This window comes from Myotis yumanensis, unplaced genomic scaffold, assembly GCF_028538775.1.
Source record: "Myotis yumanensis isolate MYYU_CA2020_CCGP unplaced genomic scaffold, mMyoYum1.0.hap1 SCAF_1, whole genome shotgun sequence".
NCBI classification, from domain to species: domain Eukaryota; kingdom Metazoa; phylum Chordata; class Mammalia; order Chiroptera; family Vespertilionidae; genus Myotis; species Myotis yumanensis.
In genome coordinates this window covers 64,112,463-64,128,715 of record NW_027223752.1, presented here as the reverse complement: position 1 = coordinate 64,128,715, position 16,253 = coordinate 64,112,463, and the positions used below count along the sequence as shown (strand labels likewise).

Here is a 16,253-nt window from a genome sequence, read left to right as displayed (position 1 = left end):
GGCTTAAAGTCCAAAATCCAGGTGTCATCAGGGTGGCACTCACTTTGGAGTCTCCAGAGGAAGATCTGATCCATGCCTCACTCCCCAACTCTGGTAGCCTCATGCATTCCATGACTTGAACTATTTAACTCCGATCTCTGCCTCCATCTTCACATTATCTGCTTTGCTATGTGTCTTCTTTCCTTCTCTTGTATTCACACTTGTGATAGATTACAAGGATGAGCTCATCTCAAGATCCTTAACTTGATTATATATGCCAAGACCCTTTTCCCGAAGAAAATTATATGCAAGGCCTCAGTGGACATATTTCTTAGGGGGCCACCATTCAAACCATGACAATAATTTATAGTAAAATAATTATTTTTTAAATGAATATTGTGTGGAAGAGTTGAAAGGGTAAAAAAAGAGAGAGAAGAAAGTAAATATTGGGGAGGAACGGGATCAATAAAATGCCTTCACAAGTTCATTGTAGTTTACTCCAAGAGGGGTACTAGAACCAACAGTAACTTCTATATTTTCTTTATACTCTTTTTTTTAATTAAATTTTTATTGTTCAGATTACATTTGTTCCTCTTTCCCGCCCCCCATAACTCCCCTCCTTCCAGTTCCCACCCCACCCTCCGCCCTCACTCCCCACCCACTGTCCTCATCTTTATACTCTTTTAAGTTTTCTTAATTTCCTACTACAGCAAACAGATAATATACCAATATAAAATGCATGGAAAAAATTAACTCATTGATACTATCTCAGAATATTTAAAGCAAAATGTTTCTGTAGCAGAAATGTGTAAGTAGTTAATCAACAATAAGTAGTTAATCAACAAATGCTGTTAAAACATTTGTTTGGTTTGGTATTGACAACATGTGGGCTCTGATTAAAACCAAATTTACTCACTATAATATTATAATCTCCTTTAGCTTTCAGATTTTAAGATCTTAAGAGGGCTTTACATTATTAACTCCTAAAGCCTTTGTGGTTTAGGTTTGGGTTTGTTTTTTCAAAGGAAATTCTAGATCTTCTCCCTATGACAATGGAGAAGAGATACAGAAATCTATTTTTTTTAAGTAGAGAGAATCAAGTTTTAAATATTACCTAGAACATGGTGTATTTTAAGCTTTCATTGTCATGCAAGATAAGTGGGTCCTCGTTACAGAAGAATCTGCTATTTTAGTGAGCAGCTGTGATGGGTTTGAGTTCAGAGCCAAGGATGAACCAAAGTACTTTGAGTAATAAAAGGGAGATAAATATGAGGGGCCCCAAATACTGAGAGAATGAGATTGGAGCCAACTACACTGAGCACTGAATGGGGAAGAGATTACACAAGGCCAGCTGCTGAAAGAACTTTGAGGAAGAAAAATGTTAAAATGGGATTTCACATTGTTTGCTATGAAGTATGTGATATAAAACCCCTCATATATGACCCCCACAAAATCTTCATTCAACTCTACCTTGCTCTCTAATGCTATTTTTGTGGGGGAGGGATACCTGAGGGAGCTTTAAGAGGAGAAAAAGAGAGCAGCTAACATCTGGATTATATAAATTTTAAAAAGAAATCAGGAGACTCCACTGAAAAGCCCATGTACAGAGTTTTGAAAGTGTTATAATTTCCTGTTATTTCAAGATGTACCTCATTTGGGGAAATAGTCACCATTTAGAAATTTAACACAAAAAATGTATTTATGCATTATAATAATTGATTACAATAGAAAATCATTTATAAGAACCTTAACAGTGCCATGGCTCACATACAGAAACCAGCACATTGGCAAATGGACAGTTCCATCTGCAAAACTGACATGCAGAAACTGCCCAAGAAATGATCAATCCAAGACTGAAGAAACTGAAATTAATTTATTGAGGGTGAAACTATTTTTGAAACATATTTTCTGTGAGTTAGCAGCATGAGCTAAAAATTAAATTAATTTTTAAACAACTTCCCCTGGAAAAAAAGCATTGAGATTACTCCCATTAGCTTGCTTTTGAACTCACTGTCATTTAAACCCATAATAGTATGTTTTATTAACATTTTTTGAAAGAAGAATCAAGTTTTTTGCCTCAATTTTCCTTTCAAATAGGCAGTCTCTTCATATAACCCTAAATAGCTGTCCCCTAGTCCCAGTGGTACCATCATCCTATATAATAAAAGCCGAATATGCTAAGTGTCCAGTTGGCCATTCAACCAATCAAAGTGTAATATGTTAATGATATGCTAAGCCTGCTCAACTGCTCGCTATGACATGCACTGACCACCAGGGGTCAGATGCTCAGTCTGGTACGTTAGCTTGCTGCTGGGGTCCAGCCGATTGGGACTGAGCAAGATGGGCTGTACATGCCCTGGAGCCCTCCTGTGGTCCCTCCCCTGCTGGCCAACCTCCTGCATCCCACCCCGGCCCCGATCGTGCACTGGTGGGGTCCTTTGGCCTGGCCTGTGCCCTCTCACAATCCAGGACCCCTCGGAAGATGTTGGAGAGCTGGTTTCGGCCCAATCCCACAGGTGAGGCAGCGGGACCCCACTGGTGCATGGATTCGTGCACTGGACCTCTAATAACATATAAATGATCTGGGTGGGCTGGAGATAAAAAAATTTTAAATCTCAGAAAGTTGGAGTTCTGCCATGTGTTTAACCACAGAAGCCTCCACTCCAATTGCAAGCCAACAAAGCCTTGATGAAGACAAGGTAACTCAATGAAGGGTTCATCAGTTCTCCCAACAGAATCCCAAAACCTTAAGCATTCCCACTCCCTCACTTACAAGAAGCATACAGACTCACCAACTATGTGCCAGCTTGAAATATTTTTTGTTGCAGATGCCCAAGGAGAAAAAGGAGGAGCATATTTAATAATATAATCCACTCTTACCCATGACTGACATTTTGGATCAAATCCAACAGAGGGCAATGCCATACATGAATTTCTCTCTCTCTTGGGTAAGCTATTTCCAATAATTCAGCAGCAAATGATAGATCTTTTGACCATCAGTCTACATGCCTCTAATCTGGCAGGACAAAGAAGACAGAAAGAGTTCCATCACAGCCTCCTGAAGGATCTGCTGGTCACGCTGCCCAGTCACTGCCCAAATGTATTCAGGAACTCTGCAGACCGCAACTGGTGTACATACTTTACACATGAGTGTTATGTAGCTGGTAACCATAATATAAAACTTATATTCAACTGTCTCAAATTATTGATGCTTTGGAATTTGCATATGTCACTAATATATTTTTTAAAACAGAAAATTTGGGGGGTTTCTTCCATGATTAAGAAAAAATAACTTTGGCCTGGCCAGCGTAGCTCAGTAGTTGAGCGGAACCTATGAACCAGGAGGTCATGGTTAGATTCCCTGCCAGGGCATATGCCTGGATTGCTGGCTTGATCCCCAGGGTGGGGCCTGCAGGAGGTAGCCAATGATTCTCATCATTGATGTTTCTATCTCTCTCTCTCCTTCCCTAAAATCAATAAAAAATATATTTAAAAAAAGAAAATATAAACTTGGAAGTCTGAGAGCCACCCATCCAGGAACCCTCATGTTTGATGAAACTGAACCCTCCCAAGGTTTAATCACTATGCCCAACCTGGTCTGCTCACACTTAAACCCTAGATTCTCTGATATTCAGTAGACTGAGAAATAATGCTTCAAGTTCTAATTACTTCATATAGGAAATAATAGGTACAATGTAATCTTCCTAGGTGAGTTTATAAATATGTCCCAAAAACCCAGATTTGATCTATCAATTCAGAAAGATCAAAAAACAATATTTTAAATTAAAAACAGATGAAATATCAAACGATAAGGAAGTACTCATTTGAATTATGAGACATGCATTTAATGGAATGTTATGCAGCCTTTAAGCATTATAGAATCATTCCTTTGTAGAGAGAGTTATAATATGGGAAACTATGCTTACCATTTTAAAAATTAATGGAATTTCTTTTTTTAGATGCTTTTAACATTAGAGAGATATAAACACAGAGATATAGATATGGGTAAAGAGATGGCTGCCATTAGAGGCTGTTAATTCTGCATGTTAGAATCATCTTGGAAACTTTATAAAAACACCAGAGCCTCACCTCTAAGACCCTCATTTAATTGCTGTGAGCTGGGTTGGGGCTTGGGGCACGGATATAATATGCAGCCCAGGTTGAGGAGATCGGGTTAGATGACCTCTGCCACAACTTCCAGAAGCCCTCTCATAGCCCCTCACCTGCCCAGCTGCTCCCACGGTGGCCAAAGATGCTAGCATGACTTGAGGAAACCTCCTCTTATGAAACATTGAGTATCTATTGATATTCACAGGTTCAGTCAGCAGATATATGTTGTTTTGCCTAAGGCAAGAACATGCACCTCCTACTTAGCAGTCATATTAATTTTTACTGTATGGAATCATGCCACTCCTATTTAGTTTTTTTTTAACCCTCACCCAAAATATGTTTTTATTGATGAGAGAGAGAAAAAGAGAGAGAGAGAGAGAGAGAGAGAGAGAGACATCAATGTGAGATATTGCCTCCCATAGGCCCCCTACCTGGAATTGTACCTGCAACCTTTTGGTGTACAGGACAATGCTCCAACCAATTCTGCCACCTGGCCAGGGCACTCCTACTTAGTTTTAAAACTAAAGTCACCAAAAGATTATATTCAAGTCAAATACAAAATCTATTTTTAAGTACTTTCACGTATTATAAGATTGCAGATGCAGAAAACTGGTCCTGATTTAAAAGGAATATGAGTAACAAAACTAAAATTGAAAAAGAAAGTTATAAAGGAAGGGTTTTATTTCTCTAGTTATTTTGTGGCTTAGGTTTACAATGTCCAGCATCACCGCTTGCACAGTGCTAAAAATGATGAGTAAAATAAATAAATAAATAAATAAATAAATAAATAAATAAATAAAAATGATGAGTAAACAAAGCCCTTCAAATATAAAACACTAGTAAATAGATATGATCAGACCACAAAGTTCATACTTACACATTGCTTTATGAATGGGTAGAAGTCTAATTTGGATTCTTACTTGCCATGGAACCCTGAACAAGTCACTCCCTTTCTAGGTTTTAATCACTTTATTTCTAAAATGAGGCACTATTACCCACACCTTGGGTTTTATAAGAGTTAAGTGTGAAAGTACTATAGCCCACGCATGGTAGTTGCTCAATACATATGTATTGAATCTAAACATAGCTACTTCCTCGCTTCTAATTGTCCAGAAGGAAAATTAATTGCCAAAGTCACACAGCTATCACTTACATAGACCTAGGTTCCCTGAAAGTGCTTTCATTATACCCCTTCCCCTCAGGAATCTCCCCCCATGCTTCTTCTCCCTCCAGGAGAAGCTGATGATTGCTCCTGCCCTGATGAACCCCAAGTCCAAGACCTTCCAACAGGAGCACACAGGGAAGCCACAAGTGCCTGCTGGTGCCCACCCCAGTATAACACTCACTTCCGGAAATACCTGGACTCCCTGATTCCCTCCAGGCTTTTTATTTTATCCCTGGATTATAACCCACAGGTGCCAAGGGTAGACCCAAACGCACTTTCCTGATATTTTCCACTAGCATTGCCATGGGGTTAAGTGTGCATTAACTACTACCTTAGATCAAGTTCACAAGAAGCAGAACCTGAGATGCGGATTCACATGCAAGTGGCTCATAGGAAAGTACTTCTGGGATAAACTGGTAAGAGAAATGAGAAGCAACACAAGGAAGGGAAGAAGCCACGCAAGGGTGATTGCAGGCAAAGTCCCATCCTCAACCTGGTCTCCAGAGGAGCTCAGGGGTGCAAATTATGCCTCACAGCTTGTTCAATTTGAGGCAGGGGTGCTGCTCTTTCTTACTCCCACACCAATCAATCATTGGCTCCAGCAGCCCAAGGGTAGTGCTTTGAAGAAAGTGGCAGGCACAAGCCCTAAGAAGCAATGCACACAGGGCAGGGGTGGGCAAACTTTTTGACTCGAGGGCCACAATGGGTTCTTAAACTGGACCGGAGGGCCGGAACAAAAGCATGGATGGAGGGTTTGTGTGAACTAATACAAATTCAAAGTAAACATCATTACATAAAAAGGTACGGTCTTTTTTTTTTTTAGTTTTATTCATTTCAAACGGGCCGGATCCGGCCCGCGGGCCGTAGTTTGCCCACGGCTGACACAGGGAGTGAGCACAGGAAGATAGTGATGGTCTGATCAGAGACCAAGAGCATCCTCAACTACAACCAGCTCCAAGGAGGACAAACCTCCCTGGGCTATCTCAGACCTAAGCCCATTTGATGGCTCCAACTTCTCAAAACCAAAAAGTGAAAAGCCAATTTCCAGAGCCCACGTACATTCTGCAAAGACCACCATCCCAGCCACAGGAGTTGGCTAGTGATGGGACTCAGCAAAATTTGACAGATCAAGCTCTTCTGGTAGATTCCCTCTCAGCAAGGACACTTGTTGCTGCTCAGTTTGAAAATTTAACAGACACTGTGTAGGCTCAAGGGACACAGACCTGATCAAGAAAGATGGCCTCAAGGAACTCACAGTAATAGGTAATCTTACACACGGAAAATCTTGCCTGATTTTAACTGAATCCTAAAGAACACTCCATTCTCAATGATATGTGCTTCTCCCTTCAACTCTACAACATCAGCAATAGTACTTTTTAAAAATGTCACACCATATTGAATTACAAAGAGATACTACCTCATCAGGACTCAACAAAAAGATAAATGAAACCACAAGAAAGTGACACTAAGGCTACTTCTAATAATAATGACAATGTTAGCTAGCATGTGTGGGAGACATTTGGTCATCAAGTTCCTGAATATTTAAGTTACTGGATTAACCTATGGCCCCTAGGTAGAGCCTTCAATACCTGTCACTGCCCATATAATAACACAAATTTAACTGGTAATTTGAGAGACATTAAAAGATATAATCAGGCCATTAGTTCAAATTCATTATGCAACTGTACATATTTTAACACACTTTATAAGAGATGATACGTCAAGATAATAAGACTGATCATCAGATGTTCTCAGAAAATTAGCCAGATCATATTAATGTCAGTTTAATAAATAGCAAGTCAGAACTACAGGACTTGAGAAAATCAAGATATGCAAGAGTCAGCTCAAAGCCACACACCACATTAGTTTATGAAAGTTACTACCTCTGAAGAACTTGCTTAGAACACAGAATTATTCAGGGTCAGGACTAAACTCATACCTAAAGTCTGAGTATAAAACCCATGCTTTTAAGCACCATACTACAGTGGCAACAATTCAAAACCTGCTAACTTGGAATTGAACCACGAGGTTCCCGGCATCTTTATGGTTTATCCGTGTCACACCAAGATCACACTTTGAGAGTCTCTATCTCTCTAACTAAGGGTCTAAATTAAGATCATATTTCTTTACCATATATTTAACATCATTTTCTAAAATAATCCAACACAGAAAAACTATATGTATTCATTACATAATTAGTGATTGGTCAAAATTTAGTAATGAAAAGAGATTGATTAGTTCAATTCTATCAGTTATTGTCTAGGCTACCTAGCCCCTCTCAATAGCTTCAATTTCTTGAAATTTTTCATTTCATGTGATTCATTTGTTTACAGTATTTCCTTTAAAAATTATACTCTTCAAAGCATCCAAATGATTCAAAATCATGGGAAGATGCCCAGCCAGTGTGGCTCAGTGGTTGAGCATCGAACTATGAACCAGAAGGTCATGGTTTGATTCCCAGTCAGGGCACATGCCCGGGTTGCTGGCTCAATCCCCCGTGTGGTGTGCAGGAAGCAGCCAATCAATGATTCTCTCTCATCATTGATGTTTCTATCTTTCTCTCCCTCTCCCTTCCTCTCTGAAATCAATAAAAAAATATATTTTTTAAAAATCATGGGAAGATGATGATGACCACCAGACTGAAGTACTTGCCACAAATTTACTTTTCCATCTGTTACTATTAGCCAAAATAGGACAAAGAGATAAAGTGTAAGAAACAGTGGAATGAAGATTTACTTTTTGCTAAGTTTTCTGGAGCTGTTTTTTCTGTTGTTTGTAAATACATGTTTTAAAGCATTTTAAATTCAAGAACCATTCCCATAAAGATTTCTTTATTGATGGAGGAATTTAAAGGCAATGGAAACATCTGTGTTATGGTGAATAATTCATTCTAAAATCAATTAATGAGTGAATACAAAATTCTTATCACTGCCATTTGAAACAGTAATGTGTCAAAGTCTCTCTTGCAATACTCCTCAGAAATTACCAAATTAAATATGCAAGTACTTATGAAACATCTTCTACATACGAGACATCACATGTGTGCCAATTCTAAATAGTGTTGGATCTAGAAGTGGAAAGTGACAATGATATGTCTGTGCTCCACAAAAGAAACTCCAAAGGGATTTGAAGTAGAAGCTGAGCGTCCAGCACAAGCATTTGCTGAGCATGAAAAAGAACCATGAACACAAAATGGACTTACATTGCAATTTTTAATAAAGAGGGGAAGACATATATATTTAATTAAAAGAGAAAGCTACCCATTGTCAAGACCCATCTTGTGGTGCCAGAAATCTTAAAGATAAAGCAAAGATTGTATTTCTTACTTGCTGTCGATGAGCACTTCAGATTGCCGATTATTCACTTGCTTATCACTCTTGTAGCGAAACTAAAAATCAAAGTATTTGTGAAAAAAAAAACATATTAAATCATACTTTGTCAGCACAAATAAGGACACTGAAAGTACTCTCAGTTCATTTGAACACTATCAACATCTGCCCAAAATGAGCACAGCTTATGGTTACCGTGGGCCCAGCTCCACGTGTTCTAAATCTGAATCAAGACCCTCCTCACTAAACCTTATTCAGCAGAACAAGTCTAACCACATGCTCTTCCAATTTCCACACATTTTTAGTTGTTTCTAAGAAGACAATATGCCACAGAGCTCCAGCGAAAACCATACATTAATTTTGATGTCTTCAACAGGGAATTGGGACTTCCATTTCTCTTACGTATGTGCTCAATGCTTTATTGGAACATCATTTATTCTGTTTTATGGATTTCTTTGAAGCCAAGAAATTACTTGTAACAACATGTACTTTTATTCTCTAGAAATTATAATTGTTAACACTGAACTTATTAAATACTGACTACTCTTTTAAAATCAAAATATAATACTGAACCACATTTGGTGTGGATTTGTGTTTTTATGCCCAAGTAATCCTATTTCTTATTGTGTATTCCAATAATGTAAATATCTTATATTGTTTAGAAGAATCCATATATTATGAGCCCTCTTCTAAACTCATAAATTAGCAGTCATTCCGATAAGACTTTCTACGTGAACTGCCAAGATTAGACAGTAATAAGCTACAATATAAGGTGTTGTTTCAAACCCATTAGCCTAAATGCACAGATGTACAAGGGGGAGTATCAGGAAACATGAAACTGATTTCATAGATCATAATCATTAGAATTAGTGCTTTTACTTTTTAAAAATATTCAAAATATTACATCAATATCACAATATACAAAATGCTTCAACCAGCCCTTCCCTTTTTCAACATCCTTCCTAAACCCATCCCAGTCTTTTATTTACACTGTGCCCAGGGCATACAATTACACTGATTGCTGGGTATAAGTTAATGGGTATTACCAGAAGGAATAAGATATTTGTCATTTGTTAACATGGAAAGAGTTGATAATAGTGGTAGAAGAGTAAATTGTCAGTCCATCATTGACATGCAATCTTCTCCCCGCCAATAAAGCAATAGAAATGGAAATAGGTCTTTTGTCTAAGTACATAAATTGACATGGGGGCTGGATAATTTGTTTGCTCTTCCAAATCTACACCCATCCTTCTCCACTCTGCCCTGTGCCGGAGGAAGCTGACCTACATGGTCCTTGCCCTCTGGCTTCTGGTTGGGTTTGATCAGTAGGTGACACTGGCAGAGAGCAGAGTGCCAGAGGAAAGTGAAATTCCCTGGCTTTCTTCAAGCTGGGTTAACAGTGGCTGCTTCCTCTCTGTAGGTAGCCCCAACTACCAGCCCTCAACTACAGCCTCAAGTTTGATACTTGCTTCCTTTCTTTGCCTCTTCAAGTGAGAGGTAGTTTGGCCATCCATGTTGCTATCCCATGCGCTTTTCCTTGCCCACACTCTTTGTAAATGGTCTCCTCATTATTAATCTTAGTCCAATCTTCCCCCATTTCAGAGTGACATCTGTTTCCTGCCAAGATCCTGATTCATAAAGCTATCCAATTCATTGAACCAGCCCACATTATCACAAAATAAAGGCATATTCGAGCATTAACTGCAGTAGAGGCTAAAGAAATTAGGTATTTAGTCACATCTATACCTAACCTGAAAACTGTCCCCTAAATTGACTAGCTGGGCATCACAGAAAAATACCAGTCAGTTCACACCCTGAACCCTGAGCAGCCCACTCTCTGGGCCTTAAGATGGGGCCACTCTCACTTCTGCCCAGGCTTTGCCAAGGGCGTCTTGGTATTGGAACATATAGAGTTTAAAAGGACTAGAAATAGTCATCTCAGATGGGCTCATCTTGACAATTTCTATCTCAGCAATAGATGTGAAGGCTCAGAGGAGAACTATCCAGGACAGGAAGGGAGCAGAAAACAAGCATTAATTGTATACACCCTGTAAGACAGGCTCTGTACCAAATGCTTTATACACAGCATCTTGTTTTGTCCTTCTTAGAGTGCTGATGTCATTGGCCACATTATTCAGGCAAGGAAAGAAGTGGTTTGCATCATGTTACACTGCTAGAACATGGTATGGTAAGGTGTCTTTCTCCAAAATGTCTTTCTTTCTGCTCTACCATTTTACTCTCCTATGAAGTATGTCTATATGAATAAGACCTTTAAAGCCAATTTGTGGGAACTCATGTACCTGAATGAGTTCTATTCCTGAAAGATCATATAATGTGGGGAAGTCAGACATTTATTGCAAAGATGTCATTATTCAAATCATTGCTGATTCTATGACTTGTATTAATCATCAACTAGCAAGAGAGTTTTTATATCATATTGACCAAAAGAGCTTAAAAATTCCAAATGGGTCTCTTTTTTCTACTTCTGAGAGGTCACAATTGAAATTGAGACATCAGTTTAGCTTATATGCATGCATACAAGTTCTTTGGTTGATCTCTTCCCTTTGCCCCCTCCCTCCCCTACTTTCCCTCTGGGGATTAATAGTCTGTCAAAAGCAAATACTCACATAATCATCTGTAGCATCTTTGACAGCTGTCATAGTTATCACCAGGACCAAAGGCACAATGGTGGTAAACCAGGTCAAAGAGGAAATTTCTGGAATCAGCTGAAACAAACATTTCAAACAGTTTAGGGCTTTCAAATTTAGTAAGTATATCTTCCAAATGTTGTCACTTAATTTTCTAAGACTTGCCAAAGATTAATGGGATTATATTCCAGTTATTTATTTACATATAGAACAGTGATTCCCAAAGTGGGCGCTACCACCCCCTGGTGGGCGCTGCAGCAATCCAGGGGGGCGGTGATGGCCACAGGTGCATTTGTTTTAACTTTTTTTGTATTACCTTTCTATTCTGAGTTCAATAAATAGTTTCATAATTTCAAACTTCAATGTTTCTAATTTACACCTTTACTATATTTTACGAAAAAGGTAGAAACATTAATACATATATCTTTCTGTTTAATTGCTATTAAAATTTTAAAAAAATTAATTTCCAGGGGGCGCTGAGTAATATTTTTTCTGGAAAGGGGGCGGTAGGCCAAATAAGTTTGGGAACAACTGATATAGAATGACTTTCTGTTTGCATTCAGTCATAGGTACATAGAATAAACATATCATTGAATCACTTTTCAGACTTCCTGTAAAACATATAATTTTTATAGCAAGTTAAAAAGTAAGCTTCGTGAAATCTTTCACAGATGATGATCTTTTCCGAGATAAGCCCTGGTCAGTTTGGCTCAGTGGATAGAGGTTGGCCTGCCTGCGGACCGAAAGGTCCCAGGTTCGATTCCAGTCAAGGGCTTGTACCTTGGTTGCAGGCTCCTCCCTGGCCCAGGCCCTGGTCGGGGCTCATGTGGGAGGCAACCAATAGATGTGTTTCAATCACATCAATATTTCTCTGTCTTTCCCTCTCTCTCCCACTCTCTCTAAAAATCAATGGAAAAATATCCTCGGGTGAGGATTTAAAAATAATAATAATAAATATATATTTTTAAAAATAAATATCGCCTGTCTTTTATCAGTTACTCATTTCAACTTTTTACAATTTTACCAACTCCTCACCAATTCCCAAAAAAAGAGATTCTTTGAGCATCTACCTTGAGCCGGACACTGTACCAAGTACTTTCCGCATATTATGTCATTTAATCCTGAGAGAAGTCCATTGAGTTAGACTCTGTATCAAGTTGTTTTATACAAACCCAAGGGTTTGTATTCCATGTAACTAGCACCTTAGTGATTGCACTGTGAATGGTGTCCCAGAGCCAGGAAAAGCCGCAGCCTTGGTTATCGTTTTTCCATTGTATAAATAACTATCTGAGAGGTCAAGCAACTGGGCCAAGAACATACACTGTTAAAATTTGAACCTTGGTCTATTGACTCCAAAGTCTTGTGCCTGTACCTCCACCTGCAAGAGACACCATGACAACTGGCATCTTCTCTAGGTGGTTTTCAAGTGGGGTTCCATTTGGAGCTATTTCAGGGTTCTCAGGCAGGGAAGGGTTGGGTGGAAATGGTCAGTGTATGGAGATCAGGCCCCATTAAAACAACTCTAAACTTAATCAATTTTATATAATAGCTTCCACATAAAATTAAAAAACAAACAAACCTCAAAAGACTTTGAGGTACCAAGAAAAACACTGGGCTGGATGGCAGAAAAGCTGGATTCTAGACCTGGTTCTATCATTAACTTGTAAAAGCTTTATACATCATCTAATGTCTCTAGGTCTAATTTCTTCATCAATAAAAGAAAGGAGGTTGGACTAAACTCTCCCAAAGGCCCCTTCTGGATATAAAATTTTGTGAACAAAAGCCTTTGACCATAAATAAGAAAGCCATTGGAGAAATGAGCTCAAAATTCTGGAATGGTACAAAGGATTATATGAAGAAACCAAAAGCAAATTCACAGGGGGAGGGAGAAGAAAGAAAGAAATCTAGGATTCTAGTCTCTTCAATAAATTGTAAGATGAACATTCATCGTTTGTGGGTTGTTGTTTTTTCTGTTTAACATCCAGTTCTTTCAACTAACCCTTATTTTCTTAGGGAACTACCCAACCCCTTCTACTTTCAGTTCATGTAATTTTAGTGCACTAATTCCACCTGACTCTAGTTTTTGGCATGTGATCAAGGTCAAGACAATCATTGCATCAAATTCCTGGTGTGGCTCAGTGATCCATGAACCGGGAGCTCACAGTTTGATTCCTGGTCTAATACTTTCAATAATAAAGATAAAATTTTAAAACACATATTAGAAAAATTCTTGAGCCACAGTGATTGGTTTATGGATAGAGGTGTAACTCAACATGGGCCAATCTCTCATATTGGAGTTGAAGCTGGGAAAATAAAAGTTTAAAGCTTTCAGCATCTACCAGGTACAGAAAGCCTGTCAGAGAATAGGCCAACATGAAGGAAAACAGAGAAAAGCAACATCAGAATTTGTTGAAATAGTTTGACCATAAATTCAGTAATACATGAAATGACATATACTCATAAATATATTCCCTTTTTGCTTAAAAGAATATAAGTTTTTGCCACTTATAATCAAAAGATTCTTAATACGAATAATTATTCAACTAAAGAAAAAATAGTACTCAAACTATTCATCTAGACTGCACACATCTAATCTATCTTCTTACCTCCTAAAATTAACACAGATTCCAGCATATTCGGAATCTACTAGTTTAGTGTGATTAAATTACTCTGAAATAAATACTAAGTAAATAACTGGTTAATGTGAGCTGTATTATATATGTAGTCTTTGATCTATGCCTTATTCTTTCAAATGGGAGGAAAAATTTTAGTCCAATGGGAGAAAAAAGCAATGTTTATAACTACCAATTAACCACTCAAACTATTTTTAAAAATCATTCTAGAGTGAAATAACATATATCATACATCATTTATTTTAATATGTAAGCAAAATATGTCAATGTTCTTAGATGCAAGTGAATTTGCCATATTAAGTTCCACAAACTACCACTCTGCTAGACTCATTGTCTTCACTCTGGCAATACCCATACTGTTGACATGAGAGGGAGATAAAGAAAGGGGAGAGGCCGTGAACAATAATCATTAGGCTCTGGTTTGGTTCAAGTGAAGTGCAAGACTGCATTTTAAAATTACCTCAGTGTTTGAAATGATGAATGTGCTAGTTTTTATCCATTCCTAGCCCTCCCACATTTGTGAAGAGAAACAGCAATAATAACATAATAACATTAAAAATCTCATTAGGATGGTTTTATTAATCATGAACATTTAACTAAGTGAAGTAACTTTTTCAAATTATATGAATACATTTAACAAAGAGATTATGAAGAAATACAGATAAAACATTACCTGTAAAATCAGAAGAAAAAGGAAATAGGCATTTGCCACTCTTTGGAACTGTTCAAATAAATTAATTGGCAAAAAGGTGAGAATGTTGTACTTGGATGTGTGGATACGATTATCCTGGAAAAGAAATAGCATCATGTTAGTTTGGGGCAAAGCCTGTTCATTATCAGAAATAGCTCTAAAACTTACAAGGATGAGAATGAGTTATACCACAGCAAGAAATATAAGCCAGCTATCTAGGAAATTTTAAACTCTGTGTGGCCCAAGGCCTTCATTTTTTTCTAAGATGACATGCTCCTGAAACTAGGTGAAATTACTGTTCAATGCCATAAAATCATTTATGAGCTATATATATATATATATATATATATATATATATATATATATACTAGAGGCCTGGTGCACAAATTCGTGCACAGGTGGGGTCTGGCCGGCCCACCCCGATGGGGGCATAGCGGGCCAGGCCAGTGGGGGAGAGGGGCTGCAGGAGCCCCTGATTGGGGCGGGGCCAGCTGGGGGGAGGGGCCACCTTCCCCCCACTCCCCACCCCCCACCCCCGATTGGGCCAGTTGGCCGGCCACAGTGTGCATCTGGCTTTCCAGTCACTTGGCTTTTATATATATAGATATATCAAGTGCAAAGGTCTGCCCCTGAGATTTTTTTTACTCTTATTAATTTATTGATTTCACATATATTGCTTGAGAACCTATTATGTGCAAACACTGAGCTCATGCTGGGGCCCATGAGATTGGAAGGAACATCAGGGATCATTTGATACACCTTCCTAAAGCATGGCCCTTTTGATAACTCTGACAAAGGGCCCCTACACCTGTCGTTGAAAGTCTCCTGTGGTGGGAAACTAACCACCTTGCAAGGCAGCCTGTCTCCATTGTAGAATGAAAATTGCTAGAAAGGTTTTTATAATGAGAAACCCAAATCTGCCTCCCTATAACTTCTTGACATATGACAAATTCCATCTCTGGGGTAACCTAACCCAAATCTAAACCCTTCATATGTTGACAACCTTCAAATTTTCAAGAATCACTACTAGGTCTACCATAAACCTTCTGCACTCTGGTCCAGACATTCTAGAACCCCTCAGCCATTCTCCATGACCTATTTTATAGACAACTCTTCCTGATCAGCTTCTCCTGGAATTTTCCCAATTTCTCTGCATCTTTCTTAAAACATCGTGTCCAGAACCAAACACATATTAAAAATTTAGTTCAACTAATCCCTTTAGAACAGAGACAGATGTTCTTAAATGTCATTAGCATTTTGGCAATTGTATCTCACTGTTTATTCATATTGAGTTTTGATGAACTAAAATCTCTAGATTATTTCTTCATAAATTACAATTAAATCAGGTCTCCCCTTAAGCATATACAGTTGATGTTTTTAAATATCTATGTGCAAGATATTTTTTATATTCCTAGTATACCAACCTAATAAAAAAATATTTACTCTTAACTGAACTATCCCAAACTATTAAATATTCCTCCCAGCTTTGTGTCATCAGAAAATTTCAAACACATGCCTTTTATTATTCTTCCAAAGCTATAGACTATACATTAAAAAGGACAGGGCTATAAGTGTCTTTCAGTGAATGATTGGATAAAGATGATGTGGTACATATATACAATGGAATACTACTCAGCCATAAGAAAAGATGAAATACTGCCATTTGCAACAACATGGATGGATCTTGAGAGTAGCATG

General features: G+C 38.2%; 1 protein-coding gene across 4 annotated transcripts in view; it reads right to left on the bottom strand.

The window, feature by feature from the left end:
• The window catches only part of ATP8B4 (ATPase phospholipid transporting 8B4 (putative)), a 214,855-nt gene that overhangs the window by 145,042 nt on the left and 53,560 nt on the right, over positions 1 to 16,253 (bottom strand). For all 4 annotated transcript variants that reach the window (XM_070423207.1, XM_070423198.1, XM_070423188.1 and 1 more), the window contains exons 5-7: positions 14,538 to 14,651; positions 11,211 to 11,309; positions 8,581 to 8,642 (exon numbers count right to left, since the gene is read on the bottom strand). In XM_070423207.1, the coding sequence (XP_070279308.1) occupies positions 8,581 to 8,642; positions 11,211 to 11,309; positions 14,538 to 14,651 (275 nt within the window). The remainder of the gene's footprint in view (positions 1 to 8,580; positions 8,643 to 11,210; positions 11,310 to 14,537; positions 14,652 to 16,253) is intronic.